Source organism: Neolamprologus brichardi, chromosome 16 (genome assembly GCF_056152115.1).
Source record: "Neolamprologus brichardi isolate AB-2024 chromosome 16, ASM5615211v1, whole genome shotgun sequence".
Lineage (NCBI taxonomy): Eukaryota > Metazoa > Chordata > Actinopteri > Cichliformes > Cichlidae > Neolamprologus > Neolamprologus brichardi.
Genome location: NC_142119.1, coordinates 19,642,179 through 19,661,559, shown reverse-complemented (window position 1 = coordinate 19,661,559; position 19,381 = coordinate 19,642,179). Strand labels below are relative to the sequence as shown.

The 19,381-nt window shown below is 40.8% G+C and overlaps 1 protein-coding gene across 1 annotated transcript; it reads left to right on the top strand.

Moving 5' to 3' along the window:
* The first annotated feature begins 17,133 nt into the window (after positions 1–17,133).
* Positions 17,134–18,729, top strand: nr0b1 (nuclear receptor subfamily 0, group B, member 1). Its single transcript, XM_006788212.3, has 2 exons — positions 17,134–17,908; positions 18,150–18,729. The coding sequence occupies exons 1-2, from the start codon at positions 17,269–17,271 to the stop codon at positions 18,389–18,391; spliced, it is 882 nt and encodes a 293-aa protein (XP_006788275.2). The 5' UTR covers positions 17,134–17,268; the 3' UTR covers positions 18,392–18,729.
* Positions 18,730–19,381: the final 652 nt, after the last annotated feature.

Sequence of the window (19,381 nt, the reverse complement as noted above, 5' to 3'; positions counted from 1 at the left end):
AGGGGATGTTTCATTGTGTCTGCTGGGCCTTTAAGGAGCTGAGGATGACTTGCTAAAAACTTTTTAGTCACCGTGATATGGAAAACAGATCGTGTCTCTCAAAGGTCAAAGGTATATTCAAAACACTATTCCGATCCTCTCCTGTGGGCCCCAAGTCATAACAAAGGCTGTCAGATGTATTCTCTCAACTAAGAAGCAGTAATGACAGGCCTTACTTGATCCAAGAGAGAAAACAGAGAGTTGCTTCCCAAACCATCCATGATGGAATAAACAGGCTTCTTTCTCATGTTACGATGGGAGTCTGTTTGTTCTTGGATCCAGCCTCAAGTACAGGAACAGTTGGTTTCAGCACTGCCAAGCTTCATTTTTTAACGCTGAAGGTTGCTACTTTGTTGCGTGAAGTCAGTGACACTCTGTTGTGAGCGTGTGAAAGACAAGGTTGGCAGTAATCAAGCTACTGAAATCTGCGACAGGTAGACAAGCCCATAGTTGAGTATAAATGGTAAGTGGCCTGGTACTTATATAGCGCTTTTCTACTACAAGCTTCGTCACCCAATCCCACACACATACATTCATACAAGAAATTCCAAAAATCCCAGTCTCAGCTGACTGCAGGTTTCCCCAAACTTATAAACAGTAGATTTACATGATGACTGAAACTAGCACCATTGATGAACAATGGTTTGTGAGGTCTGTTGGTCATTAATATGCAAATTGTCTTGACCATTGATCGACAACCACTGATCAAACAAACAAGAACATCATATCAAGAAGGCCCTGAGTAAATATCATTATCCTAGCTGGATATTTGTCAAAGCTGGGAAGGCACCTGAAGAAAGTGCCAGATGATCCAGCAGAGAAGAAGGACAACTGCTGCCTAAGTAAGAAAATCCTCAGTGACGCCTTATGTGTCGGAAGTACTGGAACAGCTAAGATGCATTTTGTCTAAACACTACATCTCTTTGGCTTTCAAACCCCAAAACACGCTGCACCAAAATAAGGTCAGATTCCCCGACACAAACAGAGTAATGTAGCGTACGCTGGTAAGTGTCAGGAGGATTGCTGTAAATTATACATCGGGGAAACCAAACAACCTCTGGTTAAGTGGATGCCACAATATAGAAGAGCCACCTTGTCAGGCTAGGTCTCTACATTTACACCTACAGGCCAGTGGACACTCTTTCAATGATGAGGATGTAGACAGGAACGCTGAGTCAAGGAGGCCATTTACGTGGAGAAAGAAAGGTCTGAATCAAGGAGGGTGGCTAAGGGTACATCTTTCACCATCTTACAATGCTGTGATTGCAGATATTCAGATATGTTATAATACAAATAAACAAATTCTTTACTTGAACAAGGAAAGACACAAATTGCAGCGATTATTCAGCTTCACATTGCAGGAATAGTATAGATGAACTGTAAGATGAAGAAAACTTTATTTTACAGTTGGCAGTATGAATAACATGCTAAAGGGGTATGCTTAAAAGGTATCCCCGTGTGTCAGAAAACAATGCTGTTGTCTCTTGCATTTATATATAACATCTTGACATCAGTATGTACCAAGCTGGGAGTGAGAATGTGCTGTCTTGTCTAACCCATAACATACAGAGTCAAAAGCTAAAATAAGATATGGTGTTTACTACATATAACATGTAGCGACCAATGTAAGAGATGCCAAGGTAGCCTGGCAAAGATTGCCTCATATAAACAGGAAGTTCATCAAGTTTAGCAGGCATTTAGAGGAGGCCTTGGCCTTGGCAAAAGAAAACATGTATAGAAAGCAACACCCTGAAGAGCGAGGAAAAAAATTACTGATACAAATAAAGTGTGGAGAGGAAGCAGAATGATGTGCCAAGCAAGGCCAATAGATGAACTTGAAAAGGCAGAAAAGAATAAAGGGTAATTGGAAAGAACTTCTAGATATAAAATTATATTAATACAGGCGGAATGTGGCTTGCTTTAAAACTATAGTCAGCTGTCGTAATTGAAGAACCAAGAATGTTTGTTTACATGCATGTTGTCATGCTATCAGATGGGGTTAATACAAATGGATATAGCTTTGAATAAACCTTTGTGAATCAGGGGCCCTAAAGTGGCTACAAGACAACCCCTGCAAGGGGAATGGTTTTGCAGGTGGTGGCCACGGATCATTGCGCTCTGCTTATCCTTCCTGACTGATTTTTTGCTAGTTTTACTTTTTACTTGTGTCCTTGTTATTGTTGGTAGCACGGGGCAGTACTTCCAGCCCATTCGTGTTGCACCAATAGTCCAAATCACCCATAAGTGACATCATAAGAAGGTCTGATGTGTCTCCCACGACTTTCAAGTGCGTAGAAGAGATGCCAGGAGATGAGGTGTTACACGAGAACCATTAACCTGGCAGCACAATATGAAGAGCATCGCCAAAACCCTACAAAATGACCGGGCTGCTCATGTGTATGTTTGTGACCAAACTGAAATAATCAGATGAAGGTGGGAGGTCCTGGAGCCAGTTCTCCCAGCCCCGCGCTCTTTAGCTTGACTGAAATTCACTAGAGAACACCAGAACTGGCAGATTGCCCACTGGTACCCTGTTCACTTCATAGATAATGTTGCAGGCAGCACATCATTCATCAGACTCTTAAGTCTGAACCTGTTCTTACCTGTAAAGAGAACGGGGTGCCAAGTTTGGCAGGTAGCAATCACCTGCCAAACTCGGCACCCACCCCCATATAACTTAATCAAAGACAGTCCCTAAAAGTTAGGAAATCACAATAAGCAATAGAGCTTAGGATCTCATGCAGGGTAGAGAAAAGTATTTAAAAAACAAAAGATAAGAAAATTCTACGGCTAAGGTGTCAGCTGCTTGAAGTGAGGTCACTTTCCAAGTACAGATACACTTTTTTTTCTTGTATACTTTATTGAAATTTAACCCATTTACTCAGTGAAGCGGGCAGCCATTGGGCGCCCGGGGAGCAGTGTGTTGGGACGGTACTTTGCTCAGGGGTACGTCATGGTAGCCGTTTAGTGGATTTGAACGCCCGATCTTCCGATCAGGGGGCCACCACTCTACCTACTGAGCTATCCCTGTACCTTTTGCTTGTTTAATTAACAGCAACACTAAGTCTTTATCTGCCAAATGTAACTACAGCCGTTGATAAAAGAAAGAGAAGGAGGGTGAGTAATTTTGATGCACTTCAAAAAAGAAAGTTTAATGCTTTGAGTTTGGAATATTGAAAGATTGAAAATGTTGCATTTTCAAGGCCTTGTAGATCTTTAACTGCACAATTATCAAGGAAGCAAAGCAAAGTCAGACAGCATGACTCACTGCCTGCCGGCGACTCACTTACAGAAATTTGAAAACGTCTTTGTTGTTCAAGGTGAGTAAGTTGAAGAAAAGAATGCCTCGCTGCCAAATTTAATGAGAATTTTTAGGGATGTGAATAAAAAATAATGTGTTTTATCTCTCAAACAGGAAACCAGTCCAACTTCTTAGATCCCAAGTTTCTTTCTAAATGTATTTCACCTATCAGCTACATTTTACTTGCCTTGATCCGTCCGACATCTCAGCCCCTCTACCCTCACCTACCCCTACGTCTCTTTGTGGCACGCCGGCATTGTTATTGGTGTCATAATTTACCTCTTTATGCAAACATGACAATGTCCTCGATATGCCGGCAAAATATTCATACTGTAGTCACTGTGAGACCAATAAAGAATGAGATAGAAGGGACATAAATTATTTCTTCTTTGCTATGGTATTTCATATTTCACTCAGCTGCATTTCCTAGTATTGCAATATGCACATGCATTTATGCCTGCATGCCTTACCTGTGTTTTCTTTATAGGCTCTACATGTGAGACAAAGGAGTGTGACATTGTTATGAAACAAATAGATCAAAGGACATACAGAGATGAAAAGCAAGGACAGGTGTGCGGTGCAGGCATGAAGGCGAGTAAATGGGATACACAGGAGTCATGTGAGGCATTTACGCATTTGTATCGCTGGTAACTTAAGATGCTACCTTTTAGACCAACTACAGGAGTGCAGGCAGAGATAACTAGAATGAAGGCGTGTATTGCTGAAGTGAAGATGGTCTTAAGTAATGAAGAGACTGAATCGAATGAACCCCTCAGAGTGGCACAGAGGGACCATTGTGCTGTATGGATTTGGTAGCACATGTGCACTCATGGGTTTGACCTTGGCTGCCTCTCCCTCTTCTCCTCCCTCCTCCCAACACGTTAACCCACCCCCAGGGTCCCACTCAACCTTGGCTAATTAGCTCACATCCCAGTGGCACATGTTCAACACGCAATTTATCCACAGCAAGGACATAACAACTGCAGCGTCCCGCCTCTGTGCTGTTTCTCGTTTATTCTCTCATGTTACCGGCGCTACACTGTAGCTTGCTTATCTGTTTTTATTTAAGTATTATAACACAGTGCTGTAAAAAAGTACAGCTTTCTCCCCAGTTTTTTTTTTTTTTTTGCATATTTGTCACACGTTTCAGGTCATCAAATAAATGTTGTTATTAGACAGAGATAACCTGAGTAAATGTGAACGGCAGTTTTTAAAATATATTTCATTTATTAAGCAAAAAACGTTATTTAAACCTATGTGGCCCTGTGTGAAAAAGTAATTGCTCCCCAAACCTTATAACTGAGTGTATAGTGAGTCTTTCACATGGCTGTGGAGGAATTTTGTCACACTCTGCAGATTTTTTGTTTTTTTAATTTCAGACACATTTTTAAGCATGAATGGCCTGTTTAGGGTCCTTGGATTTAAGCCCGGACTTTGGCTAAGCCACTAGAAAACTGTTGTTATTTATTTATTTATTTCCCCTCTGCGAATTGCTACCTTATTGTGGTAGAAGGGTTTGTATATCCCAGGGATCCCAGGGGCTATGTTTTCTGGGTGCTTTTGCCCATGGCAAACTGGTCCTGGGTGAGGGACCAGACAAAGAGTGATTCAGAAGACTGGGACCCTGCCCTGGAGCCAGGCACAGGGAGGGTGCCTGAGGCCTTATTCCATGGGGCCCGGATGGGCGCAGCATGAAAAGGGACATGAGTCCATCCTACTGTAGGCCCACCACCAACAGGAGGTGCCATAGTGTTTGGGTGCGTTGTGTGCACCCAAAGATGGATGGATGAATATTTATTTATTTATTTAGCCATTAAAAGTTGGACTTGCTGGTGTGTTTTGCATCTTCCTGCTGCATGACTCAAGTGAGCTTGACTTTTAGAGCACAAAATGATGGCCAGACATTCTCCTTTACGATTTTCTGGCGGAGAGGAGAGTTAGTGGTTCTAATAATTACAGCAAGTCATCCTGAAGCAGACCCAGACCATCACACTACCTCCACCTGTTGTTAAGGTTATCTTTATATAAAATGTATTAGACTCAAACCTACCAAAAAGTTCAGCTTTTGTTTCGTCAGTCCACAGAATAGTTTACTGAAAGTCTTTTTTTTGGAAAATGTGAAACAAACCTTTGGGGCTTTTTTGGTCAGTAGTGGTTTGGTCAGCTCTCCTGAACTCTGGCCTTAAATGAGGCAAGTGAGGCCCGCATTTCTTTGATGTTGTTCTGGGTTCTTCTGTGACATCCTGGATGAGTCATTGATGAACTATAAGAGTAATTTTGGTAGGTTGGCCACGCCTCAGCAGGTTCACTACAATTTCACGATTTCTGTAATTGTGCACAGCAAATTCAAAAGTGTTAAATGTTTTGGTGTTAGTAGTCTTAGAGTTAATTTTACTCTAAGTAGAGTCACATTCTTTTAATGTAACTCTGAGGTGTAAAATGATAGTAGTTAAAATCGAGTGTTAAAAATGAGTGTTTCTATTTCAAATCTGGAGGTGTTACAATGGAAACATTAACTCTTGACCTCTTTACTCTGAACTCCTACAGGGGCTACAACACTAATAGAGTAAATTCACAGACTCCGCCCCCAGCACGGCTCCAATCGAAGCTGAAGTGAAGCCGTTTCAGAACATTTTGCTCTACATATTTGAGTTGTTTGCCATGCTTGGTAAGTCATTTTTTCAAAGATTGTTTCAATTATTATTATTAGCTTTTACTTCTGTGGCTCTTTGGAGTTGAGACAAAGCTGTGTGAAAGGCATTAGCCATGTTGCTCGCTGATAGCATAATATTCTGTTTTAGCTAGCTGAAAGGTATTGTTTGCGGCAAATACCACAGCCTTGAAAAAACGCTTGCATGTGAATTTTCAGTTAAATTTTTTGGTCAAATACACCTAAAACAATGTCTAGAATGTGAAATGTTGGTATAATGGTGCTACTTGAAGCCTGAAAACGATCTCCCATAAAAAAACGAGCAAACAGCAGTAGCAGACGTCCTGACTCGGTTCTAGGTTAGCATTTAGATCCTCCAGAGTTTTGTGCACACGGTTTAGGTAAAAATGAAAAAGGTTGAGGTTTTACATTTAGTTCAGTATTACCTGTTGCCTGTGTCCTTGTCTTTTGGGAAAATACTTTACACAAGTAATGGCTCAAAAAGGATTCCCTTTTTTTTTTTTTTTTTTTTTTTTTTTTTTTTTTTTTTTTACTGTGCTGCAATTGATTTGTGCCATTAATTAGTGTCAACTAATTTTTATTCAATCTCCACATAGGATATGCTTGTGAAGATGGAATATGGGGGAGAGCAGAAGTGCGTTGAAGTTCCACAAAGTGATGAATGAAGGACATGCATATTGTATTTTGTATTTATTGAAATAAGTGATGAGAATGCTGTTATTTGCATTTAGCAGCTCACCTATGTCAGACCTTGTACACTGTTACATCTTTCAGAAAATGTTTTGAAATTGTGGTGCACAGTTCAGAATAAATGTTTTTCAAAAACCATTGCATCTTTTTAGTAAATGTTTATTTCCAAAAGAAATTTCTAGAAGTTCAGAACAGTAAAATTCCCGCTTTTTAGAATTAATTAGAAGATAACTCTTACGTAGTTAAACTAAAATACTCTTTGAGAGTTAATATATAAACTCTTAACACCAAGTGTTAAATTATCAACTCCAGACAGATTTGGTGTTTAACACTAAATCAGAGTTAACGTACCAACTCTCCAAAAAGAGTTAAATTAACACTCTCTGGTGTGGACCCATATAGACACTTTAATAGTGTTGAAATCAAATCTGACTGTTAATTTGGACATGCTGGATTTGCTGTGTGGGTAATGGCTCTCACTGTGGGTCACTATACCAAAGCCTTAGAAATGGCTTTTTAACATTTTCAATATCCAGGCCTGGCCATATTTAGTGAAAGAGTGATTTAATCAGAGTTAGTTACTTTTCCACATAGAGTCGTATGTGTAGATATTTTTTTTTTAACATAAACATTGAATTTTAGTTTCGTATAGTCAGCATTTTATACATTTGTTTTCCATAACAAAGTTGATAAGTGGACTGCATAGCACTGTTATATCAGTAAAGAGCCAGTTTTAGGAGATAGGTGCTGGTGTCGAACAAGATTATGCTAATAGTGCAGAGCATTATGCTATCAGTTGTTTTTGAATTTTTAAAAAATGTTAAAGATCTTACTTAATCCATAGCAAGCAATTTTCCCATCATGCAGTGGAAAGATGACACTGTACTTGCATAAATTCGAGTTTTTCTAATAAGTTCTACCGAAGTTTAATGGAAGAAAAGTAACCTTTATCATTCTTAGGGGCAGGAGACAACTGCAGTGATTAAACACAGTTTTTCAGGCTTTTTCTCTCCTTTAATTTGATCAATTAAAGGAGAGAAAAAGCCTGAAATACAGAAAAGAAGGCCTTGCACAAATATGAAGCTCATTTTAACTGTACTGCTCCTGCCTTTCAATTACAAGTCCATCCACCAATTTTCTCCACCACTTATTCAACTTCAATTGAAGGGAAGTTGAAAGCTTAAAAAGGCAGGGTACTCCTCGGTCAGTTTGCTCGTCAATCACAGGGCTGAGACAGATAAGCGCACACACTCACATCAGCACCAATTTAGAATGACATTTGACTACACAGTGTCAAATAACACAAACATGCTAGTAGGCAGTCCTCAGAGGGGCAACTTTATTTGCATGCTTGAACCAACTCACAGGCTTTTCTCCATTTAATTATTTAATTACTGCTCCATGAGCATGTATGACCATGCATGCTCATAATTAATGCACAAGCGGTTGGGAAAAGCGCTTTAGATTTTAGAGGTCACGTCTCTCCTCACAAAAAGCCAATAGCAACGACAAAGTGACTTACATGGTCACAAGAACGTATCATGTAAGCTTCGGTCAGAAGCTTACATGACACTCATTTTGAATTTTATGTTAATTTTGGGCTTTTAGTGATTTCTGTGAACTGTTCTTTTTTCAGAATGAAGTGATTGAACAGCATAAAACTTCAATGACTTAAAAAACAACAACAATTAGTTGAACAAGTTTGAATTTCATTTTTATTTGCTCACAAGTTTCACCATGACCAGATGTTTTTGATAGTTGTCAACAACCTTCTGGCATAATTCTGGCTGGATATTTGATCACTCTTCGAGAAAGAATTGGTAGAGTTTATTTAAATAGGCTACTTTTCTGGCATGGACCTGACTTTTAACTATAGTCCACAAATTTTCCATAAGGTTGAGGTCGGAGCTTTGAGAAGGACATTCCAGAATCTTAATGCTATTTTATCCATTCCAAAACCAGTTTTGATGTATGTTTGGGATCATTGTCCTGTTGGAACATCCAGTTGTGTCCCAGTTTCAACTGTCTAACTCTTGATGTGAGGTAAAACTGAAAAAATAGTTATTCTGCTTTGTGCATTGTACCACAACCACTGGGAGTAAAACAGCCCCAGAGCTGAGCGCTGTTAAACAAATCATTTTTATGCTGGCAAAGAAAAACAAGCAGATGCAGTCAGTGATGATCACTAATGAGAAGTTAATGGGCCTTGGCTTTGTCAAGTTAAAAGACACACAACTTCAGTACAACTTACTAAAGAATGTAAATAAGTCTATATATTTACAAGTGTTTGTAGACTTTTGACCCTGTGTGCATTAGAGAAAATCCAAATTAAATCAAACTTATGCCAAATTCTTGTTTTGTTAAGTCATCAAAGATGTAGACTGTACAACTGGTCCACCCTGGAAAAAGAAGAGTTCAAAGAAATCATTAAAAGCCCAAAATTACTATGCCATTTATGCCCAACATCCACGTACATAAACTTCTGACCACAACCCAATGTCCTTATGACCTTAATTATAATATGTGTCTCTGATGATGAACACAGGCGAGCTTAGTGGAAGGAATGGGTTCTGAATAAATTTGTATAAAACATTTTAATTGAAAGACCTGTGAAATGTCAGGAGTGGCTTAGGGGACTTTCAACACAAAGTGATGTATTGTTTTGTGTCTGTGTGGAGGTGTGTTTGTGCATTCAGTCTGTAAAGTTTGCAGAGACTGCTTGGAAACTTCAAGCACTCAGCAACGCTGACAAATATAAAAGTCCTTCAAACTTATTTTTTCTTTGAGTGTTTCAATCATTAGTAGCCAACCTTACTGTGTCAGCGTTTAAATGACTGCCACAATCAATCCATGTGGGACATGGTGGGACATGCCCAGAACTCCTCACCCAGGAATCCTTGTCAGATGCCTGAACCACCTCAACTGGCTCCTTTTGATGGAGTAGTAGCTCTGGTCTAAACCCTTCCAGATGGCCAAACTCCTCCGCCTATCTCTTTGAGGGGCCAGCCACCCTCTGGAGAAAGCTCATCTCCGCCACTTATAAGACAATAAGGAAGTTGGCATCCTGATCTTGGTGGGAAGGCTGTTCCACAGTTTGGGAGCCCTAACAACAAAGGCCTGCTGACCTTTGTTTACTAGGTGAGACCTTGGACAAACCAGCCCCATTTAACAATAAAAATAGCCATCCAGGCATATAGAGGCCAAACAATTCCTTCATATGATTTGGAGCATGGTCATTTAATGCTGCAGGTCATTAGTAAGCTTTTAAATAGACACACAATTTAACAGCCAACCAGTGTAAACTTCCTAATACTGGAGTAATATACTGACATATCCTGGTGCCAATTAAAATCCAGCCACATTCTGAATTATCTGGAGTCAGTGTAGTGGGCATTTTTTTCAACTTGAGCATCGAAACACAGCTCAGTGTTGAAAATCACTGGTTATGAGTAGATTGTTTGACATTTTTGGACAAAAGGCTAAGCTTACTGTGGTTCAGGGTAGTGGATTTAATAACTAAAACATCAAAGTTATCATCATTAAGCTTTAAAAGGTTTTGAGACAGCCAGCAATTGATATTGTCAAGGCTTTGAAGTACAGTGAGAACACATGGGTCACTTTTCCTGGCATCTGGTCTGGGTAAACTCAAGACTGGCTGCAGTGGCCCGAGGCTGCAATTTGCAGGGCATTGTGCCCTCAGATGGGAAATAAACAAAGGCTGATGGTAACATGATATCAGTCATTTACGAGACTACTTTAATTTCTATAAAAAGTTCACCTTCTCTTCTCGAGCCCTCAAAAACAACAACTGAAAATCATCAGTAGGTTATTACTAATGATGCATAAATCTTAAACAAGCATTTTGTAGTTGAAAGTTCATGTTTCTCTTTTTTTAATATTACTCTCCAGTTTTTTTTTAAAGCATCAGCAAATGTAATCGGATGTTGCAGACAGTGAAGGTTTATTTATAAACTGTGTTATCTGGACTGGTGATGTCATTATAAGGTTGCAGACAATGTCACGACCTGAGTGAGGCCGTTGCAAAGTTGCCTAACAACAGCGAGAAATTACTTGTGTCCCTAACCTGCCAAGTTTTAAGAAAAGTGGGGTTAAGGTGAAGTACAGACAGAGACGCAGAATGACAGAATCCTCGATTAACAGCAAGATCATTCTAAAAGTTTCTTTAAATAAAAGAATCTGAAAAATTGTCAACATCTGACACGTTTACCCCAAGTGAGGGGGGCGCAGAGAAGAGACTAAAAGCTCGAATATCTGCTGCTTTGTTTGTTGTAATCAGGATGGCCTTGTGTTTATACACCAACCTTGAACACTGTTACTAAAGGAGAGACAAACAGACTATGAACCATCCTATCGCAAGCGTGTTACGCTGCTCGTGTTTGCAGTTTACCCACATTCAGTGAGAGGTTCACAGCTGAGGTAAACAATGAGAAAAGCTGTGTTTGTTCAGAGAGAGGCTTTGTGTATCACTGAGCTGTTTTTAAAAATTGCCGGGGTTACGACGCACAACTTACTGTACAACTGTAGATCTAAGGAACTGTACGAGCAGCTTGTAGGAGACAGGGCTGCTCTGTGAATGCCAAGCAAATACACTTCTTGTGGAGGACTGTAGGTGTGTGCGTGTAGGCTATTAGCCTACAATCACATATTTGTCTCAGGGAATAATACATGATACAATCAGGCTGATGCAGAATGATTATAGTTTTGAATTTTCTTATTAATTCATATTTTTTATTTCATTTTTTGTTTTTATTTCAGTTCAGTTTCAGTTTAGTTTTCCTTGTTTTAAAATGTTTGTTTTAATTGAGTTTTTATTAGTCAAGTTGTTTTAATTAATATTGTATGGAGGAATTATTCAAGATTTAGGAAAACCAGTCCGTGTATTACAGTACAAACACAGACATTTTGGAAAGAATTTGCCTCACAGACTTGTAAACATCCAAAGCAAATTTTGCCAAACTAAGATGTCTTAAAAGTTCACAAAATAATTTTCAGTTAGTTTTAATTTTTCTGAAAGCTCAATTTTTTTTAAATGTATTTTTACCTTGGATAATTAAAATCTCAAATTAACACCTTTTGCTCGAAACCAACAAAACAAACAAAAAAAAGGTTCAAAGTTCAAAAATTTAGACGGATTGCTGTGAAGCTTTTAGCTTCATACATCGAACACTTCACCATATATTTTTTGGGCTTGTAGAACACGGCTAAAATGGAAAATCTGCACATATTTAAAAACACGAGTTATTATCTTCACAGTTATAATTAGAGTACAATCTGGAATTTCCAAAATTTTATTCCATTCAGATTATACCATCTACTAATACTTTTGTTTTTGTGCTACAACTTGTGATATGTGCCCAGTCCAGCAGAAAGATTCATGAAAATAGCATTTTCTTCATTTTTTGTCACAGAGAATTCCATGTTAAAAAGTTTTCTACATTCTTTATTTTTGCAATATTGTGAAATACAGAAGTCACTGTTTGTCTTTTGCATTGTGGAGTTTTTGAGTAGTTTACGCTCAAATATGAGACTTTACAGATCAGTCTGATTTTTTTTTTCTGTTGTTTTGATGCTAAAAAAAAAAAAGACCAGTGAAAATGTCAGGCTTTTATCTTTAATATTTCTTGAAATATTCATGTTCAAACACTGCCTCAGATTTCAATGTGCAAAAGGAAAAAAAACTCATTACATATGTTCAAACATTACACCATAAATTATTTATGTAAATTGGAGTTTTGGAGAGCAGAAAATGTTCTAAAAATTGGCAGATTTGAGATTCAGTGACTCCGTGAGAACATGGATCTGATGGAGCTTCAGTTCTAAGTTAAGTTGTTTACAGGCCTGGACTGTTGTGTCACACACAGACAGTCCGTTTCAGACTTGTGTTTGGCTTGGGTGAAAGTGCTGTCTGTACAGAATTCACAGAACACGGTGGTGTTAAGGCACAGTTGAAACCACACTGACTTTTTATTAGAGAGCCGGCAGGTTAAAAAGGTTCTAATCTCATCTAAAAGAAACTGACATTTGCATTTTCACACCTCTGTTGGGCGAAGTCTAGAAAAGTTCAGGGCTTCAGTGCATGCATTAAAACCAATTTAATAATATGGTGAAATGTCTCAGGACCCACTTTCTTTGCTCTTTTTAAAATAATGACTTAGGAAGAAGCAGTGTGCTTGTACATTTAAAAACATTTAAAAAACAACAAAGTCGTGCTTAGAACATTTCCAGAGACCTCTAAAATAATCACCGTTCCATTATATATCCTTTCGTTCCTCAGTGTGAGCAGTGATTGAGCATTTCACATCACCAGACAAGGTGGGCCATACTTCAGCGGCAGGAGCGTGAGTCATGTCTAACAGTTTTGGTTTGAACTGTCCTCTTAATTCAGTTGTTCTGATTTTGGTGTACACAGTCTTGACCTTGTGCTCTCAGATTGAGACCCTTTTCTTTTTAATTTTTAATTTTTATCCCTGATTAGTCCTTTTAATCTGCCTTGCACTTCGCTGCATCTTTCCACATTCATCTTAGTGCTTGTATTGTTAGTCCTTTCTTTTCTGATTCATAACAAAGACCAAGTTAGAAAAATAATGTACATTTTATTTTCCATTTGCGCAACAAATCTAAAGTCAGCTTGTCTTCTTTCATGCTCTGAGACACACACATGCACACACAGATGCACATGCACACTCATACACTTTCACTTTGCTGTAAGTTGGTGACATGAGTCCTTGGAAAGTGCAGTATTCAATTTGTAACTATTATGGAGACAAGGACAAAGTCCTTTATGTGAGCAGCCACAGAGAGAAAATGGAAGCAGTCACTATAGCAACCGCCAGAAGAGTGCCCAACAAATCAACAAACAATGCAGTACAAGACTTTTCCAGGGGAGCCATTTAATGCAAAGCCTTGAATCATACAAAGTTGTCCTCTTAAGTTTCTGAAACCTGTCTTGGAGTGTCTGTGGGTATCTAAGCCCCAAGTACTTGGTAAAAACCTTGTGTTTTTCTCCACACTTGTGCTTCAAGGCCAACTTGGCTGAATGTGCCAAAGAACTGTCTTCTTGGGTCATGGCAACCTCAGGATTTCATCTGTGTGATCAGCCTTCAGGAAGTGCTTACTGCCACTAAAGCACAAAACAATACTTACTTATTAAAAGCATTTTGTGTTTTGAAGTAATCTGGACCCGCTAACAAAGCTCAAATTTAGTATTTTGTGATGGACGCAGAACGTCTTTGTTTGTGAGTGCGATGCATCCAAGGCTGACGTTTAAGACAAACTGCAATTGTCTTTTTAGGGAAATTGTCTGCCGGACTCAGCAGTGTGGGTGGTATTGTTTTCAGTGAAATAATTCACTGTTTTGAGCTCTATGACAGGTGTTATATGATTTTGTCAGTGTGATAGCATCTCTGTGCATGCAATGATGAAATGTCATAGATGTGCAGTCGAGAACAAAATTTAAAGTGGGTTGTGGTTCAACCTACAAGTACAAATCATCAGTGCTGCGAGTACGCCTAAAGGGTTCCTGGCCTCTTTGCTTTATGCGTCTGTACTGCATTCTTCTTAGTTTTTAATATATTACTCCCCATATTAAGTATCTTTATCTGATGTACGAACGTGCAATATTATTGAAGATGGATGTGGTGCATGAGCTCAGTGGTGTCGAGCTGCTATTCTCCCATCTGGAGATTTATGAAAGTTAGCCACTTAGTTTAATGGCACTTCCTTTTGTCCTCCCTCCCTCTGTAATTCCTGCAAGTGGATTTCACTTTCCCATGGCCCCTGTCTGAGTAAGTATCTTCTGTGGTTCTGACCTTGCTCTAAATTTCACCACCAGAAACAAAACTGTGCCATGGCTGAAGCTGCCTGACTTGAGCTGTCTGCGTGTCACAGCGGCGAGTTTCAGAAAGTGCAGATCACCTGCGTGTTTTGTATGCGCATGCACACACAAAATACTGATCTGCTTTTATTGGAGAGCAGACCATTCGCTGGCAGAAGCGACTCAGAGAAGAGAACGGTGGTGTTTTCTTTGCAGAGGTGCGAAAAGACACTCTTGCAGTTTTTGATAAACGTTACTTGAACTCAGAGGAGTCTTGACTTAAAGCCACAAACAACGCAACCCCCTCTCACAAAACAGAATGCATGTTTTGTAAGAAGTCCCATCCTTTAAGTAGTGTGATGCGACCGTGAGAGGGCCTCCCCATGCTGAGCTAAGTCAGACTGGGCTGGGAACCAGCAGGCACCGTGCCAGAGAACAAGTCTGCCTCATATCAAAAAGAAAAACTAACAACCTTCAGCCTGGGAAACCAAAAGTCTCTGCACATTTCATTAATGCATTATCAACGCGTTACCCTTGAGTTTCCTCTTGAAGTTAAGAACCTGAAAGTTTTCATTAAACTGAACTATTGCCTTTTCCCCTACCCTTTCAGCAACAGCCATTTAAAGTTTTACACTTGCCAGTCTCTGCGCATTAGTTGTGCAGCCCGATCCATTTGTTTCAGATTTCCTAGCTCACAGGAAACGATAGAGACTTGTAATGCAGATAAATGTTTTCAACTGTTGCAGTATTAAACCCCAACTGTTGTCATCTAAACTGACATCTTGCATTAATTCATCTGGTGTTTAGATGCAAAGGTGGTACATACGTGTCTATGAGATGACATGCATCAGTCATTATTTAGGGGATAGGGTGGCATGTTTGGCATTAGTTTTCAGATCTTCATCCAATTTTAAATAAAGCATCAACTTGTTGTGGTGGTGGGAGGCCAGTTAGGTGAAAGATGTTTAAGAAATATTTAAGATTGACTAAATTTACCCTGGGAAGGATGGTTAAGTGGAGAGTTACCTAAAGACACCTTGTCCAAATCTGATAAACAAACAATAGACGAAAAGGAGGCCTGAAAAAGAGCGACCGAGCGCTGCAGCTGTCTTTTCAACTCTGTGCTTTTGCAACAAGACATAATGTAATCTCTCCTTGAGACGGGAGGATTTTTATAACCTGTGCTGGCTGGGCCTTGAGCAGGAGAAGAGACAGGCTGAGTGAAGGCTGTTTATCCCGCTGTGTCCTTGATATAAACATGTGAAAAATTTCTGTGGTTCTGCTTTCTGCTAAATCAATACAAAGACATTCGGCCTCTGAACAATGTTGTAGCACTGCAGAAAAAAAAAGTTTTTCATCCTTTCTCTCTTTTCATAACTGTGTCCTTCAACGCAACAGAGCAAGGGACACTGAGGTCCTGCTTACTGAAATTTCACGAATGTAACCATGTACTCAATGTTATCCTTTCACCAAACCAAAGACAACCTGTTGTTAAGACCCTCATTTTTTAAGCATGCGAGGGTATTTGGGACGTGGCCAGAGCTGCTCAGACCTTCTACAAAACAAACTGAGATTAGAACCTTTGCTCCAAACTTTTGCATTAGTCACCCACAGTTCTGCTCATCCTGACATCACATTTTGCTTGCTTTCTGTCTGGTTAAACTCCTCTGTAATCAGCTCTGATTTCCCCAGAGGGATTTTCCTCTCCCTCTTTCAGGTAGCAGCCAACCCTAACTTGTGATCCCTCTCAGGAGCAATTAAGATAAACCTCTAATTCATCTGCTTTATCCCAACTTGTCCTTCTTAGTTTCTCATTCACTGACTTCCACCGCCCCCTCTCCCCACCACCTCCCAAATACCTCCTTCAGTGACAGAAGCAAGGAGAGCACTGAGTCATGACATCATAATTCACCAGCCCCAGTTTTCACGGTTAAATCAATATCAGCGTGTCCGAGTCAAGGTTGGAGGCTGGCCTTCGCGCCTCAGCTCTTCCTACTTCTTTCTCATAGAAAATCATATAAATTGTCCCTAAAATAATTAAGCCTTCAGATCCCTCCCTGGACTATTTTTTCTTTTACTGGCTTCTGTCCGATGACTGCTCAGAGAGTCAAGGTAATGCTGAGAATAAAGCTGGTCTCTGGCGCCTTCTCCACTTTTCTTTCTCTCTTGCTCTCTTCCGCTGCTTTTTTGTTTCCTTCACACAATTTATAAAGAAGTCTCTTTGATTAAGCACGGCTGTCGGGTTTTTAAAACGATCAAACATGATTTCTGAACAGTTTGATAAACCGAGCGAGCAGACGGAAATGTTACATTTCCTGTTTTATCTGAGCCATGGTTAACCTTTCACAGGTGAGCAACAGAGATGAAAGCTGCTACTGTCCGACGTGTTTACTTGCAAATAAATCAATTAAAAAGAAATAAGAAATAATAAAAAAAAATCATTTACACCGGTGTGTCTTGAATATGTGAGGGCTGTGAAAAAGTAAGTGTGGGAAATAGGAGAGGGGTGGAGAGAGGGGCGGTGTTTGAGAAGGGAGGGGTGTGTGTGTGTGTGTGTGTGTGTGTTCAGGGGGTCTGAACAATCTCTCAAAGCGCGGGGACAGACAGGAGCTAATATAAACGCTCTGCCCTTCACTCGGGGCTATCAGGGGCTAAGAAAACAGGGCTACCTCTGTCACTGACCTCAGGCGCTTCAAAGAAGCAGCGGGACGCGCTGAGCTCCTGCCGGCGGTCATGGCCACGCTGGAGGGCTGCCGCTGTCGGGGTGCCAGCGGCCGAAACAACAGCAGCAGCAGCAGCATTCTCTACAGCATTCTGAAGAGTGATGACCGCCTGGTGACCGCCGAGGAACAACAGCAGCATCCCCAACAGCACACGCTGCAGCACTTGTTCCAGAAGCCCCCCTCTTCCGCTTCTGCCTCTTTGCAGGAGGTCCGACAGCAGGCTTGCTCTTGCGGCTCGACTCGGCGCCGGGGCGTCCTCCGCTCCCCGCAGGTGACCTGCAAAGCGGCGTCCGCGGTCCTGGTGAAGACGCTGCGCTTCGTGAAAAACGTCCCCTGTTTTCGCGAGCTGCCCGAGGACGACCAGCTCGTGCTGATCCGGAGCGGCTGGGCGCCTCTGCTCGTGCTGGGACTCGCACAAGACCGGGTGGACTTTGAGACCACGGAGACCGTGGAGCCGAGCATGCTGCAGCGCATCCTCACGGGCTGTCCGGACAGGCAGAGCGAGGCTGTGGGCGGCCAGAACAGGGGGGCACTCGGGGTCTCTGTTGTGGACATCGAAGCGATCAAAGCCTTCCTAAAGAAGTGCTGGAGTGTAGATATAAGCACGAAGGAATATGCGTACCTGAAGGGAGCCGTGCTCTTCAACCCAGGTGGGTCAGGGCTTTTGATAGCAGAGCATCAGTTTTTAAGCACAGGTGCCACGCTCACGAGTGGAAGCTTTCACACAGACTACATGATACCGTTTGATTTATTAATTGATGGGTAAAAGTTTGTTTTATTTCAGCATGACTGCTCTGATATTTACACTTTATCTAACTACTTCTCTGCGTTGTAACATTTTTATCAACTTCTCCGGTCATTTCACTTCCCCCCATCCTTCCCCACCTCTAGATCTGGAGGGTTTGCGCTGTCTGCACTACATCCAGTCGCTGCGTCGAGAGGCGCACCAGGCTCTAAACGAGCACGTCAGGCTGATCCATCTCGAGGATACGACGCGGTTCGCCAAGCTGCTCATAGCTCTGTCCATGCTGAGGGCCATCAGCCCGCCAGTGGTCGCTCAGCTCTTCTTCAGACCCGTCATAGGGACTGTCAACATCGAAGAGGTCCTCATGGAGATGTTCTACGGGAAGTAGGTCACGGGTCCATAGTGGACTGAGATGAATTCAGCAGGTTCAGCTGTCAGATGGACTGAAATGCTCTGAAAGATTTTATTGGTTGGCAGGTGAGGACGACGTGTGGGACTCAATTAATTAAAGACAAATGTATTTGGGAAATCTTCAGTGACTGTGAAATGACCAACACAAGCAAGTGTGAGTGTGCATGTGAGAATGAGCGGCACAGAGAAAGAAAGAGAGAATGTGCTGAGGGAAGAATATGTCATAATAGAGGAAAAATATAAAGCAGCTCATGTAATTCATAACTTATTTGTTTTTATATAAAATATTTTTCTATAATAATAATGATAATAAAAAAAAACAACTAAAAAAACAAACTACTATGTATGTGAGTAATAATTGCTCCGTCATTGCTGACACATTTTCCTCTGTGAAATCAGCCCTGGACAAACTCTTACGAAGGAAGATAATGTGTCTCAGTACACACGCAGAAAGTACTTAAGAAATCTGACACACGTCGCCTCCAAAAATATGAGTCACACTGATTGATGTCAACTACAGTTCAGTCACATCAACTACAGATTATCTTCAGAAGGTCAGGGCTTGGTTTAGCAGCGGCAGCTATTCACTGTGCAGTGTAGGAGGTAAGTTGTGGAGTAAACACAGATGCAGGACTTCTGAATTCAGGTGAAATGCCCTGTTAGGCCACCAGAGTGCAACAGTATACAACGTGTAGCGATTGTCACATGGATCAACTTCCCCTGTCATGCACACAGAAAGGGGCAAAAGTGGTTGAGGAAAATGACCTCAGGTAATGTTCCTGTTCCTCGTAGTCTGGCCATCACAGTGTGGGCACAGTGGGGTAAGGTATCAACTTGCTCGCTGGAGAAAAAAAAAAAATCTCCCTGTAACCAACAGAACAAAAGCTCATAGAGACGCCGCATAAAATACACCTATGGTTTAAACCAGACCTCTGTAATGAGACTCTACTGAGTGAATGTTCATCTC